This window comes from Crotalus tigris, unplaced genomic scaffold, assembly GCF_016545835.1.
Source record: "Crotalus tigris isolate CLP2741 ecotype Arizona unplaced genomic scaffold, ASM1654583v1 scf7180000018786.1720131, whole genome shotgun sequence".
Classification (NCBI taxonomy): Eukaryota; Metazoa; Chordata; class Lepidosauria; order Squamata; family Viperidae; genus Crotalus; species Crotalus tigris.
In genome coordinates, this window is record NW_024097201.1 from 1572211 (window position 1) to 1588611 (window position 16401).

The following is a 16401-nucleotide window of genomic DNA, read 5'->3' on the forward strand; positions in this document are numbered from 1 at the left end:
TGGAAAATTGAAGGCAAAAGCCTTATCCAGCAAAGCACCATCCAAGACAGCAGAGAAGGAAGCCGCAAAGAGGCATCAGGCCCTAGAGAGGCAGATCTCCAGGGCTCAAAAGGCAGCTCCATCAGAACATGTGCCAGCTGCACCTGGGACTTCTGAGACCTCTCCTTTCAGTCCTCAGGTAACCACAATTGCACAGATGCACAGGCCCTTGTCTCCAGAGGTTGGGTCTCAACCTAGACATATTAGTCCTATGACATCTAATCCAAGTCCAAGCTGGGGGGCTCCCCCACTTACCTCTCGGATCAATTCCATCAGCCACATTCATGCCCACGGCTGCTGGTCTCCTCCCTGAGTCTTCACAGACGATTGGACCGGAGCAACTACAATCCATGCCCATGCAGGTATTAGAGAGTCTCTCCTCCCTACAGAGATCCAAACCTCCGGCATCTTCCCAATGTCAGTCCGAGACACCTGATTACACCTTTTCCATTGCCTCCAATCAATCCTCACAGGGTGGGGATTCTTATTCGGAAGTTGACAAATCATGGGGAACAGCCTTATCAGATGATGAGGATGCTCCTCAGGAGCCTTCCCCCTTTGTAGGCTTCTTTGATCCCACTCTATTCAAGACAATTCTAGCCAAAGCCACGGCTACATCCCAGATCGCCCCAGAGCCAGATCCACAACCCACTCCTTCCACCAGTCAGTCATCAAATTCTCTGTTTGCTGAGCCCATGGTGACTCAAAGACATATACCATGCCTTCCATTCTTTGCCAACACAGTAAGAAAACAGTGGACCAATCTTGGGGCCTCTCCTGTCCCAGGGTCCTCTGACAAAAAAAACTGTTTAGCGTGGCGCCATCCTTAACCAATCTTCTGGAGGTCCCGACTGTGGACACATCCCTTACTCCCATTTTTTCAAATTCCACCATTGCTGGAGATATGGCAAAAGTATTAAGACCGGAGGAGAGGAAATCTGAGTATGGTCTACGAAGGGCACATTAAGCATCAGGGTAGGCAGTAAAGACTTCCACATCAGCCTTTCTTCTATCACTTGGCTTCAGGAACCCCTAGGACATGATCCCACAGGATCAGGTGCGCGCCCATCAAATGTTGGGTAAGTTATTAGCAGCAGTCGAATACACGGCCAATGCCACGTTGCACGCCGCCAGATTTTCAGCCAGGGCGATCGCAGCCAATGTTTCTACCAGGCGGCTGCTTTGGCTGAAGCAATGGCGGGCGTATTTAAAATCCAAAAGGTGTTTGGCCACCGCTCCTTACTCTGGCGGGAAATTGTTTGGGGAGGCCCTGGAGCCCTACTTGATAGAAAACAAGAAAAAGGTACTTATTCACCAGGCCAGGTGATTGGACAGAAAGTCTGCCCCATAGAACTCCCTGTTCTCTCAAAACTGGGGGTACATCACCGACGCCTGGATTCTGTCTACCGTCACCAACGGCCTGGCCTTGGAATTTCTTTCAAAACCGGCAAACCGATTCATTCAGTGTCCGACACCTTCAAACCCGTCAAAACGGGTTCTCATGAAGGAGTTCATTTCCCATCTCATCGAGATAAAAGCGGTAGAACCAGTCCCTCCCGATCAGAGGGGGCGAGGGTTTTACTCAATCCTCTTTATAGTTCCAAAGACTTCGGGAGGATGGAGGGCCATTCTGGATCTTAAAAGGTCTACAAAAAATTCAAAATGCAGACCCTGCAATCGTTCCTTCTTATGCTTTGTCAATAATTCTAAAATGGTACATTCTTAAAACATTGTTATATAATCCAGAACATTGCTTAGATATCTCACCATACCAGGAGGCCCAAAATACATCTCAGTTTTAGATCTTTTTGAGTTGTAAAAAGGTTAGAGAGAAACGTTTACATGTTGCACCTGACTTTAAGAGTCGTAGTGTGTGTGGGGCAAGAATTAAATGGAGAAGCCTATGATTGATTGATGCAGCTTCCAGCTTCTCCCATAATTTGGTCCTGGATACAGAATCAAAATAAAAGCATTTTATGTGTATTTAATAGTTAAATTTAAATGGAAAAATCAATATAAAGTAGTAAAGTTGCTAATTGTATAAGACCTTTCAAGAAAAAATGAGACTTCTTCCAGACCTTTTCTTCTCTCTCTAAAATGTACTAAACAAATCCCAGTTTGGAATGCGGAGATTTGCACTGAAGCATTTGAACAATCAATCACTATGACATTCAATTCTTCCTGTAATAAACTGATATATAAAATTTACCTGTTTCACTAGGAGAAGACTTAACATTTGTTTATTGCTCAGAGTTTTTCCTATTGCAATACAGGTAATCCCCAAGTTACGAGTATTCACTTAACACTCAAAGTTACCGGACAAGCACCCCCTAGGGTTTACAAGCAAGTCCCAAAATCACAAATATTGCAGCACCATGGCAGTTGTTCACCCTTACAAACGACTGCAACTTTTACTCTATTCCCCCCCCCCATTCCCCACACTGCTTCCCTCTCCCTTCCTGCCACGCCGGATACGCTCACCTTGCAAAATATGTCTCCTCTCTGCCATAGTTTGTTTCCCTTTGAGGGACAGGAGAGTCGGCTTGGAAATGCTTTTTGTGCCGACAATGGAAACTCCTGGGAGCTGTAATATCACGCAAGTTCAAACTCAAATTCTCTGCAAAAGACAACATGGCCCCCAGACGCTTCCATTCCTGGGGGGGATTGTTTGCTTTGTTTGCATGCTTATGGGACAAAGCATTGAATTGGAGTTGGCCAAGTGCAGGAACCAATGCCATCTGTTGCCAGTGTGAGTCTCTCTTGCTGCTGCTCGCTCATTGGCCTTAGTTTGAGGGTTGAAACAAAGCCAGGCCCCTTGCACCTGCATCCAAGCTGCTGCTGCCAGCAGTGGCAGCCACCTGAGCGGCCAAGATCCCTCCCTCCCTCCCCAGGCAGCCAGCCATCCACCTCGCCTGACCTACTCCTTGCCTGACTGGCTGGCTGGCACAAATCCTGACCAATCTTTTCCCGGTCGTCCTCCCCACTCCAGGGGCAGCAGCAGCTTGAGTTTCTCGGCTCTGTCTGAAATGAAGAAAGCAGAGATGCAGCAGCAGGATTGCTCTCAAGAAGACCGTGCACTGCTCGCTTGAGAGTGCCAGCCTTATTGAGAGCAATCCCGCTGCTGCGCCTCCGTTTTCTTCCACTCAGACAGAGCCTAGAAACTCAGGTTGCTGCCGCTTCTTAAGTAGGCAGGTTGAAAAAGAGAAGAGAGGTCAGGATTTGTGCCAGCCAGACGGTCAGGCCAGGAGTAGTCAGGCGGGAGGCTGGCTGGCTTGGGAGGGGGGGATCATGGCTAATCAAGTGGCTGCCGCTGCCAGTGGCTTAGTTTTGAAACGCTCCATAGGCGCTGAAACCCTTTTTTATCCGAATGGAGACCTGACAGAAACTGCAAGCTCCGTACGCCTGAAATGGGCCCCTTGAGAAATGGAGTCTTCTGCTCTGTTTCTAAGTGCGCATTCTCAGCCACATCGAGCTTGCAGTCTCTGTCAGGTCTCCGTTCTGATAAAAACTGTTTCAACATCTATGGGGCCTTTGAAAACAAAGCAAATACTTCGTTTCCAGATACCCCATAGGTGTTCAAACTCTTTTTACCTTGATGGAGATCTGACAGAGACTGGAAGCTCCACATGACTGCCAGTGGGGCGTTTGAGAAATGGAGTGCTTTGTGCTCCATTTCTAAGCGTGCATTTGCATGCAGATGGAGCTTCCAGTCTCCCCAAAGTCTCCGTCCTGGTGATAATTGTTCTGGCAGTGGTGGAAAGGAGTTGGGAGTGGGAACAGGAGATAGGCAGCACAAACACAGCGAGAGTTCAAGCTCCCACAACTCTTCTCTCCCTCAAAGGCAGAAACTGCGGCAGAGAGGAGAAGGGTCTTTTCAAGGTGAGTCTGCTGCGGCAGGAAGGGAGGGGGAAGCATGAGAAATCTTAGTGGGTCGGGAAGGCTTTGGGGGCCTGTTCCATCACTAGGCCCCTCATGGCCTTCCCCACCCTGAGATACCTCATGTTCACTTAATGAACCACGAGTATCTTAACGAGCAGGGAATGATCTCATTCAAGGTACGAGATTCACTCCCACAAATTTTCAAGTTACGAATGGGATGGGTAGACTCCATTACATTCATAACTGAAGGACTCCCGGTATTCCACTTTGCTCCCTCTGCTTTTAGGAGGACAGACAATTATTAAATAACGTTAAGCTCTTAAGTACCATTTATAACCAAAATGATACCACCAGCCATCTTCAGGAGGACCTCTGTATTTTTGTAGTTTTTAGTGTGTGTTTATGAATGTATACATTTGTATATAAAATATGGCAAAACTCTTAAGGGAGAAAAGTTCTCCAAGAAGAAAAACTTGGGTTATATGAAATATAATGGAATTTGTTGGAAAAAGTCATGAACCAAAAACTCATTACAGGGTAATTTGTCTTTTTTTTTTTCAGCCTAGAACTATTTTGTGATTATTTTTGGACTTTCTTAGAGAACCTAGTTATGTTGAAATAAAAGATTAATTGGATGATTTATCTTCCAGATTGACTCTTGCAAGACACAAAGATATTTTATTTATTTTTTTGTAATTCAAATCCACAATAAAGAATAAGCACAGCAAGAAATCTAAAAGAAATTTAGAAATTAAACCATATCTTTGATTGTATCCATACGCATCTCCCAGGAATTATAAACAAATTAGCAAATAGGGCCCTTTTGATCGGTATCTGCTTAAAAGGAAGTTTCCATCCCCAAATGCCTTGCAGTGTTTCCTCAGTATTAAGCATATTATACTTAAGTGCAACTATGCACATCTTTCAAATGCTTACCAATTTTTCCAGACATCTAATTTCCATTATACCATATTTGCACAGTTTTAATGAAAACATCAGTCTTCCTATTTTCTCAATCTGCCTATTTTCCCCATATTTTAAGCCCCTGAGAATAGATGTAGCTGTAAATAGAAGATTTATGCAGTGCTTTTTTTCTTAAAAAAAAAAAAAAGTGCCGGAACTCACACATGTCATACAACCCGCCTTGCCTACCCTACAAGGTTCCATCCAAAAAAGGTGCCAGAACTCCGTTCTGGGCGTTCTATGAGAAAAAAAGCCCTGGATTTATGAATAAAGAAAATGTTACATAAAATGCATTTTAATTTTTGGCATAATTGCTCCTATTCTGTCTTTTCTTTTGTACCACCCCAATTACTAAAGATTGGGGTGGTACAAATTCAAGGGGAATAGGGAAAAAAGAGCACTTATCAGTAGTTCATTGAAGCAACTGTTTCTTTTATACAGGGTCACAGTAGTTCTTCCTGTATCTTTTCCTAGGATTGCTTGGCTGCAGTCTTGAATTGTAGCAAGAACCCAGGAAAAAAATACCCTTAATCAAAGGTTTAAACTGTATGCATGCCCGTGTTGGGGAATAACTTTTTCCCTTTGAATCTTGACACGACTTCGCAATTAACAACAACAACAACATTGCTCTAATAATATAATGTTTTTATTAAACATTGCAGTTAAAAAGATAAAAATGAATGCAAACTAAGAAAAAGAAAAGAAAAAGGATGTAAAGCAAAAAGTAGAAAAAGAAAAAATAAGAATATAGTAAAAGAAGAGAAAAGAAATGAATACATGACTTCCCCCTTTATGCTATAGAAACTTGTCATCCCAAAGATTCTTAAGAGCTGAAAAATAATTAATGAGCAATTTCCCAAAATGATTAGAGAATGTGTCCATAAAGACACCAATAGTGGTTTGGGCAAAAGTGGCGTTTCCTCGTCTCCCAGAGCTCTAAACCCACCAGTTCTTGCAAGGACCAATTGTCTGGAACACTTTTGGGCAACCCCAAGTTATCAGCTCCACTCTTGGTGGAGCCATCTTCAGTTCACCATTTCTTCCCTAAAAGTCCCATAGCTAGTAGCATTTTAAAGGCTGCAGATATTTGGATATTTATTTAATAGCAGGTCTCCGTGAACTAGAGCATATTCCTTATGAGCAAAATGACTTTGAAAAGTAAACTGGTCCCTCATCTCAATCAAGATTTAGTATATCTGCGTTCAGCTAAAAACTACTGAACTTATGCCCGGATCAAAAGAATGGCACAAATAAAAGGGCATTTCAAAATCTGAATTTTAATATTGAAAAACAGAGAATGCTTCAGTGCACATGTGAAATGGGACAAAGAAGCATTGGCTGTATTTAAATGTCAGACCAAATCAAAAGTGTTTTGAATTACAGTTAATTTAATTAGAAGCTTGTTGGACACACCTGCTCAGCCATTTTCACTTGGCTCTTCCATTCAGTGGGAGCAGCAAGAAAAGATCAAAGAAATACATTGCTTTGTTAGAATGTGGCCAGAACCAGTACCTCTAGTTTGCTCTTCTGTAGCTGGAAACCATGTTTATTTCTTTGGCTGTAGATTCTGGCTTATTAAATCAGGGATAAGGAAGAGCTTCCATATGTTCTGCTTCTGGCAGGAGGAGTCAAACAAAAGTGATTGAGTAATAGTTCCTCCTAAAATCTGCATATCCAGGAAATGCAGACAAATCAGAAGTCTACTGAGTTCTGCATCTATCAGTTATTGTGTTAATCCATAAGGCAAACCATAATCACTTGTGTATGAGTGAAATGCTTATGGGATTATGGGTAGTTAATAAACTATAACTAATGCAAAAAAATCTAATAGCCAGTTCAGACTAATAATTGTTCTAGCAGTAATTATAATAAACTAGTGGAACTCAAAGGTTACAAATAAAAGGCAACTGGGGATAAAAAACTTGGCAGATTGAACAATATGAATTTATTTATGTCCTCCTCTCTTGCTCTTTTCAGTTTCGCATTGTGCTTTACACAACTGTGAGTTATAGGGGCATATAAAACAACCATAGTTGCCACAAAAGCGGAACCAAAAAGCGGAACCGAAAGCCACAAATGATGTGGGCTATATGAGCAATAATTTTTATAAAGCACCTTCTTATGAGGAAATAAAATTATATTTATCATCAAAATCAGATGTTTACTGGTTCAGAATAGAAATGCTTGCTTTTAATGTTTCTGATTTTTACAAAAACACTACAGCGAAGAGGAAGCAGTCACAATTTCAAATGCTGCATTCTTACTAAGTACCCACAAAATACATTGTGCTGGTGATGATGTTTTCTTTCTATAACTTAATGATTTAAGCAGGGGAGATTCTAAATTGGAGGGAAGAAGTGCAAATGAGAATATGAAAATATAAGCAAGTGTAATTAAGATTCATATTCAGTAGAACCTAATCCAGATAATCATATATCTGTGAGCGCGTGCGCACACACACATACACACACACACACACACACACACACACACACACACACACACATGATAGTATTTTAAGTGTAAGGAGCAGTTTGCTCACAAAAGAAATACTGAAGATACCTAATCAAGTGGTTCTACATAGAGTTGCAATATTTATCCCATTCCAGGGTCTCTTATTTTTTCTTGATTGATTAATTAATTAATTCAAATGTGTTAATGGAAGCTGGCATTACATAAAATCCAGGTTGCTGTTTTAGAGATAAATTGTTTCATTTTAAATAAAGTATCGTCATTCAAAGCATATGATGACACATGTGCGCATAGCGAGGAGGATATTTTGCTATCAGAATACATGTCAGACTAACACTTAGAGTAGTCTAATTGAGCTGGTTTTATAAATGTGAAAAAGTGTAGTTGCTGGATTACTGCTGCTCAGGAAAAACATTCTTGTGCATTTATTTGATTTTTCTTTCAAGGCATTTAAGAGAGAAGACAGCAATAGCAGTAACATCTAAAGGGTTCTATGGGCTGGAAGATGAGAAGGGAACAGCTTATACTTCAACAAGGCGTCGTTCTACACCCCGCAGTTTAGCAGGCTTGACTACAGGCGTGTTTGAATCCGTAATGGTTCAGGTTCTGAGACAGGAAGAACAACTGAAAGCAAAAGAAGAAAAGAGGTAAAAGGCAAAAGTGGAATGTGTTTAGCTATTCTTTATTTATTTTGTCCCTCCAAGCTCTTTGCCCCTTAAAAAATTAAACATTTCACTTGCCCCTCATTTCTGGCTCAAAATGGATTTCCAGAAGAAATCTAAATAGTTAACAGTTTTAGGTAATCTGATAATTATGTCGTTGTACCTGTATTTAAAAAAATAAGACATTTTTTGTAGCACCAAAACATATGAAATACACTTTTATATAATGTCTTAAGAATTAGAAACTGCTCTAAGAGTACAGAATTTTAAATTTGAATCGTTATTTTCTTGTGGGTAGCCTCCAATTTTGCCTAGATACTGGAAGAATGGTACTGGTTGAGAAAACACCTACCCAGTCTCTCTTCACTGCATGTTTCCCAATCAGCTTTCAGAAGTTCATGGGAGAATGCGGGGAAAGGAAGGTATCAAGTTGTCTACTCACATAATAGTGGAGGTAGCTTTGACTGTTCATTCCATTATTATCCTGCTTTGGAACAAAAAACATGTATTTTTTTTTATTTGAAAGCCATTTGATAGCAAAGCATCTCAAAGAATTTTATTCTTGTTTTTTTTTTTAATTTAGACTTTAGTTCAAATGTCAACATAGTTAACATTTCTTCCATTTCTTTTACATTATTAATAGTTTACAATTAAGTTTAATATAGCATTAATATATGGGGTTATATAAAATCAGGAGGAAGATGGAAAAGCAGCCTGAAGAAGAAGGAAACTGATAATTTGGTAGAGCAGCTTGGCTTGGAAAGATTTCACTATTAATCAGAATGAACTGTCATGAAAGATTCTCTATTGAATTATGAAAATTAATTTTGGCATGTAAGGTTATCTTAGTTGATGGCAAAAGTTTCTATTTGTTTTAGTGTGGTAACAATTGTAAATACAGATATTAGAAACTCTGAAATGTGTGGGTTTTTTTCTAGCCAAGTTTTATGAACTGAATGTACCTTTTTTTGCTAAAAATAATTAGGCATAGCTTTTGCAAGTTTTTCTTTATATAAAATAGTAATGAAAAAATGTCCGAGACTTGTGGGTAACATGTTTCGTGTTATGATTAAGCCATAACACAACAGTCCTAGAATACCTGGGTTGAGGAAAAGAGAGATATATTCACATTCCATAGCTAGGAGAGAAAGTAAAAGACAACTCACTAAGCCCCAGTAACTAACACTTGTGTAGGCAGGTTAGACCTATTTATAAAAGAAAAAGAGGGAAGGAAATAAATATATAGAGACTCATAGAAACTAAAACTATACTTATAATAAATCCATTGGAATGTGTAAAAATATAGCAAACATAGTAAAACATAGTAAACCTGTAAAATAAGTTACATAACAAATGTGACATAACGTTTAGGGCAGTGGTTCTCAACCTGTCTAATGCCGTGACCCCATAATACAGTTCCCCATGTTGTGGTGACCCCCAAGTGGGTGTGGCCACCAATAAGAGGGAGTAGGACAGCTAGGGAAAAGGGGAAAAAAATGGCGGACTGCGTGGTTTGGCGACCCCCGTGAAATGGTCGTTCGACCCCAAATAGACCCACAGGTTGAGAACCACTGGTTAGGGAAAAACATATGCATAGAAATAAGAAATAGTTTGTGAAAAAGTAGCTAGTAAGAGGTATATAAGTCTAAGCAAGGGGATAGATCTTCAATGTTATTGATAAATACATTTTTTATTTTTGTAAAAAATGTATTATTTTTGTAAATCTTCCTCTGCAACAAGAGGAGACAAAACAACAATTCTTGTCTTTAGTCTGTACCATTCTTCTAAAAAAACCCTCATCATATTACACCATTCCTTCATTTTGGCCACTTCTTTATTTCTGAATTTCTGGAGTTCAGATGTTCTCTTGTATTAAAATAGGAAATCTTTAGGTATGTTTTGTTTTTCAGCTTGTTCACAGATGGAAACTTGTACAATTTTTGGACAAAATTCTATCAGGAATAAAATTCATTTATTAAATCTACCTAATTGGTCAATTATTAATAATCACTTTACATTCCCAGTCCCATAGATATACATTAAGTGCCTTGACGGCCCAAAGTATTTGTTAGGAGATGTTCAATATTTGGTGCATTGGTTCCTGTCTCTAAAGGAAGCAGACTTGTGCATACTTACAGAGAGGGACTTCATTCACAAGCAAATTTCTCTGAAACCATGTTGTGATGGCAAACAACAGTTGCTCACATGGTTAGAGCAGCTGTTTTCAGGCAGAAGATCTTGGCAGGGCTTTGGACAGCTATGCCAAGTGTTTGAGGAGCTACAACTACCTTTGCAATATGGATACAGAAAATCATTCACCTAATCTACAAAATGTAATTTGTTAATCATGTCAAGTACTCAAACATTAATACTGGATGAATTTGACATTTAGAATTAATTTCACAAATATGTGTCTATTTCTGAACATTTACATGTAATTCTAAAGTCATTTTATTAAGCTAGTTGCAACTTTTGCTGTTATAATGTCTGCATCCAGTTAATGTTAACCCTTTTATATTTGTATTTCTCTTCATTTAATTATTAGTAATTTTCCCTGAATTAGCCACTATATAGGTGAGTCTAATCTCCATCATCCTCTATGTGATTGAGGAGCATATTAATTATAGATGAGTCAAATATATCTGGGGACAGAATAATTAGAACAGAATAGAACTGGAAGGGACCTTGGAGGTCTTCAGGTCAAGCCCCCCGCTCAAGCAGGAGAACCTATACCATCTTAGATAAGTGACTGTCCAGTCTCTTCTTAAAAATCTCCAGTGATGGAGCACCCACGATTTATGGAGGCAAGCTGTTCCACTGGTTAATTGTCCTCACTGTCAGGAAGTTTCCCCTTAATTCCAGATTGCTTCTCTCTTTGATCAGTTTGCAACCATTGTTACTTGTCCTTCCCTCTGGTGCTTTGGTGAATAACGTGTCCTCCCTCTTCTTTGTGGCAGCCCCTCAAATACTGGAACACTGCTATCATGTGTCCCCTATTTCTTCTTTTCTTTAGACTAGCCAAACCGAAGCCCTGCAGCCATTCTTTGTATGTTTTAGTCTCCACACCTTTGATCATCTTAGTTGCTCTTCTCTGAATTTTTTCCAAACTCTCAACATCTTTTTTATGATATGGTGACTAAAATTGGCTGCAGTATTAGAAGTGCTTGGCTATGTATTGTTATTGCATACAGTTTAGAAGATTATCAATACCTCTGTTTAAAAAAAGTCACTTTGATTTGTAAATCCAGTCATTGTAAAGACAAAAGCATATCAATATAATCAAGTATTGATATATGAACCAAGCTAAGGTAGTTTTAGATATACAAAATACCCTTTTCTTGTTTGATATTGCATATACAATCTTGAACTGGTCCATATAATTATTCCAAGGATGAAAGCATGGAAGCTCTATTTGTGTATCAAACTTTCTAGAATTCATGAAAAAAAAAGAACTGCTCAATTAACAGTCTCCCTAAATTTTGTTCAAGAGCAGGGGAGCTCTCATTCTTTACAGAATAAAATTACAATTGTAATTGTATTTGTGTATGACTTCCCTCCTTCTCCATTTTTAAAATTATTTTTTTATCAAAACATTTAATCTATATTAAATATTCAATTGTCATTTGCATTATTTTATGCAGGCTATGACAACTTTTACCACAAACTTGCTGATCAAGGTTGTTTGGGGAGGCAGGTACTAAGACAACTGACTAACAGTGTTTTGGGAAGACAGACACTGAGGGGGGGGGGCAGGAATTGTCTAGCTATCTGGCAATTTTAAAAAATAGACCACTCAAGGAACATCTACAGACTTTTGGGCTGCCGTTTGAGAATCAATGCCCTGCACCTATAAATGGGTTACGGAACTACAAATTTAGAATGAAATGTAGGCTGAGATCTAAGTGTAGAAAAGTTCTGCTTCTGAACTTCCCTTTAATTCCTCTCATATTTTTTGTAATTGCAGCCATCCATACCCCAATGGACTACTTTCAAATTCTTGGAAGCAATTTTTCACATAGCACAGTCATAGAGCATTCCTGATTTGTATGTATCAATGTATCCAAAGAGATTCGGTCCTTTGGCTGCAATTTTTATTCTTGAAGCAATTTCAGAATTTCTAATTTATGTGTCAACAGATATGCTATTTATATGTAACTTGATCATCTCCTGAAAGGTGAACATTGTTTGAACCTAGGAAGCATGTCTTCTCTTTTGTAATGCCCATCTTCAGGAACAGCATCCTCTCCAGAGAACCCTGCTCCCACCTTGATGACATTCAGACAGTCACTGAATACTTGTGATTTGTTTCTTTTTAAATTGTTCTTATTTTTTTTAGTGTAAGCTGTCCAGAGTCACTGGAGTTGAACATATTCTAAATTATATTAATTAATTAATTATACTAACTTGGTTTAGAAGAAATCAGTATTATGATGAAAAAGGAAACCACATCCATGAAATAAACTTCTAAATTGGACAGAGAACTATTGAGGAAAGGGCATGTTCAGGTATAAGGTATAGAACACATATTCTTTGGCTTTATTATCTGCGGAAGTATAGTTTCAATGATTCACATTGTACAGGACATACTGTTTTTTTCCTTGAATTTGTTTAGCAAAAACTGTGATCTAGAGGTAGCATACATACAATTAATGTTACAGCTTATACCAGGGGTGATACATCGTGACACGTCACGTGATGTGATGAGTTTGACACCCGTGACTTATACCCAATCAGCTCTTGAGATTCACTGAAGCACAGAATGTAAGGATCAGTGCTTGTATCAATAGTTAGCTGCTGCAATGCTTATGAGTTGAGGATCTTTTTTCTAATATTGAAATTGACCTGTTGCAGAAAGAGGACAAAGAATTGAGATATTGACCAAGTGCCTTATTATTAAGACTCTAATGTAATTGAAACAGATACCAAATAGGCTGGTACAATAGATAAAATATAAAATAAACTGAAAGTATGCAATTAGAGTCAGTTGCAGAGAACATAAGATATACTATTCGGTAGTCTGAAATAGAAAAATTATTTGATAATATATTGGGAATATGGATTGTGACAAAGTTAAATATTGTGATTTAAAATGTATTTCGACATGTTTATCAATATGGTGATCTTTATAAATGAAGAAACCTTTGGTAGGATTTAAAGTGTATTTATTTAGAACTTGGGTACCAAAAATACAAGGGCAGAAATGGCAGGGCTTTCCCACCCTTTGTCTTCTTACAGTTGATTTCCTTAAAAAAAAAGCTGTTTGGCTTGGATAAAGGCCAGGAAGCTGTAGCAGGTGGGATTATGTGGACTGCAGCAGGTGAAATTATACTGTATGGGCGAGTATTCTGAGAAAGTGTATTTCCTTTACATAGAATACTGTGGGATCTCAGTATTTAGTCTTGGTAATGATAAACAACTAGAAGTAGAGTCCTGTTCGGTGGATGAGTGTGATAAGATTTCAGTACAGTTAATTTGATACATTAGTAATTATTATGTTATAGTATGTTTATAATATTATGCAATATTATATATTATAAATAACAAGGTTTTGCTAGTATTTAGTCCATCAGCTGTTTATTAAATACAGGCACCAATAACAGACTATTTGTTTTGTTTTGGTGAATGCACTGAGAGCAAATATCTGCTGTTATAATATTTTATCTTTATACTACATGATGCTATAAGCGTAAATAGCAAATTAGGATGTCAGGGATCATGTATCTTGGGCTTCAAAAGAAATACAGTATTATATGCTGCATCAGCACTCATTGGTGCTACGTTACCAAACTTGTTCTAGTTGAAGGATAACTCAATATCCAGTGGCAATAAGATAATAAAATGTCCAAACTAAACAGGTTGCTGTTTTGGTGGATTTTGTAGTACAGAAGTAAGACTCGATCAAAATCTTAATTATACTACTATACAGTTTCTTTTGCTTTTTTGTACAAGCTATTTTCCATTTGTCTTCCTTCTTTTAATATTAAACCTGATTTTTTTTAGACTTCGAGAACAAGAAAGAAAAGAGGCAGAAGAAGCTAGTCAAAAAGAAATAGAAGAATGGGAGAAGTCTCTTCTGTCTCAAGCAGCTCCTACTCGAATGGAAAACATGTGGGAAATTCCAGCTATTGGCCATTTTCTTTGTTTAGCACAACATATTTTAAATTTGCCTGAAATAGTATTTTATGAATTGGAACGCTGTCTTTTGATGCCTCAGTGTAGTCCATTTTTGTCTAAAATAATGACTTCTTTGTTAAGTCCTCCCCATCGAAGATCTACTTTGCATCGAAGACCAAGTTTTCCTTACAGGACTTGGGAAGCAGCACTTAAACAAAAAGTACAACAGTGGTATACAGCAGTTGGGCAAACTGACAATCCAGATAGTTGTGCAGAAAAACTTGGCCTCTGTCCTCAGTTTTTCAAAGTTCTTGGAGAAGTTAGTCCTTTGGAGGAAAAACCATTTCATGAACTTCCATTTTGTCAGAAGGTATGGTTGCTTAAAGGCCTCTGCGACTTTATATATGAGACTCAAAAGGATGTACAGGATGCAGTACTTGCTCAACCTATTCATGAGTGCAGGGAAGTGATTCTGGGTTATGATTACTTAGAACATGCCTATGTTCACTTCCCACAATTCTGTGGTGCAGACGTACGGATTTATAAGCAAAAGCCTTTTCATGCTCCTGAATTTCCCATTCCTGCAATTAAAGTTAAAAGAGTACCACGCATTAAACTGGAGAAGATGAAATGTGAGTATGGCACCAAAAGCAATGGGGAAATTAGATTTGGTGCTAAAGAGCAGTTGCCTCATGCAAAACAAGAACCTGAAAACAAATTTTGCTTGGCAAAGGTTCACTTGAATCTCTTGAATGTTATACCAGAACATGAAGTCAAATACAATTGTGAAGAGAAAGCACATAAGGATTGTGACTTTACAAAAGATTGCTGTAAAGAAAATCAAGATAAAAGCATTGTTTCAGAAGATGCTTTGGGGGAACCTCTTAGCCCAGGAGAAATCAGGATTCTAGAAAACAAAGAAAAATGTGGTGAATCTTCAGTTGTCAAAATTGATGGAATCCCATTAAAAGAAAACACACTTAAAACATGCCAGATGCATGTGAATGGTAATCAGACTGACAATCCAGACTTTAATTGTCACAAAGTTGCTAAAGAAGTGACTTCAAGGAATTTGGTAGAACAGAAAACACTAATGTTTAGTAAAATAAGAGCAAAGAAGAAGAAAAAGAAGAAAAAGAAATTGAAAGATATTTTGAATGAAAGCCTTCAAAGAAAACGCGAGATTCATCTCCACTCATTAAAATCTTATAAACCTGAGATCCAGAATAAGTTACTCATGATAAAAAAGAAAGCCAAACACAAGAAGCACAAATCTGGTAAGATGAACAAAACAACAGGGGGAAATAATTTTGCTGGTTGTTTTTCTATGTAAACATTTAATGCTGGCACTAAAATTGTTCTGAGTTTGACTTTCCTTCCAGCCTAGACTGTACAGGTACCATCCCTCCGCACACAGAGGAGAGGGGAGCTCCTCCAAAGGGCTGCAGGAATGGAGTTCAGATTCTGAAGATCTGAACTCTGTTCCTGGAACCATTCAGAGGAGTTCCCTTCTGCGCATGGAGGGGAATTGAACTCAGCAGGCAGCTCTTTCGTTCCACCTGTCTAGGAGATTGCTTAATGACTGCAACCAGGAGTGCAGGATTGCAGTGTTGAATGAAGCAGCCACCTGGGCATTTCACTCAATGTCATCAGTTTCTCTCAACAACTGAGATTCCGGTCCCAGTTGTGGTCATACTTTGAGGACTAACTATATTAAGTTTGCAGATTATTTGTATTTTTACAAAAATAATGTCATCAGCACTACATAGGCTATTAATCTTTCTTCCCAGTGTGGAATTCATCTTCCAATCCAGCTTCCCTCAATATATATACTACATATAGGTTGAAAAAATAAGGGAAAAGTATACAACTTTCTCTCACTCTTTTGCCAATCTGGAGCCAATCTTTTTTGCTACATTCTTTCAAAACTGGCTTCCTGTCCTACAGTATGTATAGATTTTACATGAGGAAAAGGATATATTCTAGGATTCCCATTTTTAAACAACATTCCATAGCTTGACATGATCAAAATAATCAAAGGGCTTTTTGTAATCAATAAAATTTATGTTAACTCCTTTTTTCTACTCTTTGGCTGTCTTAATTATCCAGAGCACATCAACAACAATGTCTTATATTCCTCAGCCTTTTCTGAAACCAGGTTGCATATCTGGCCACCTCCTTTTCCGTACAGGATTCTAATTTGCATTGGATGATCCTAAGCCTTATTTTGCTAGCGTGTGAAATTAAGGATATTTTATGATAGTTTGCAGAG

General features: G+C 38.4%; 1 protein-coding gene across 3 annotated transcripts in view; it reads left to right on the forward strand.

The window, feature by feature from the left end:
- KIAA2026 (KIAA2026 ortholog) overlaps positions 1 to 16401 on the forward strand; it is a 57774-nt gene that overhangs the window by 19615 nt on the left and 21758 nt on the right. For 2 of the 3 annotated variants that reach the window (XM_039356167.1, XM_039356166.1), the window contains exons 2-3: positions 7800 to 8000; positions 14016 to 15406. In XM_039356167.1, the coding sequence (XP_039212101.1) occupies positions 7800 to 8000; positions 14016 to 15406 (1592 nt within the window). The remainder of the gene's footprint in view (positions 1 to 7799; positions 8001 to 14015; positions 15407 to 16401) is intronic. The other variant, XM_039356168.1, reaches the window with a different exon arrangement.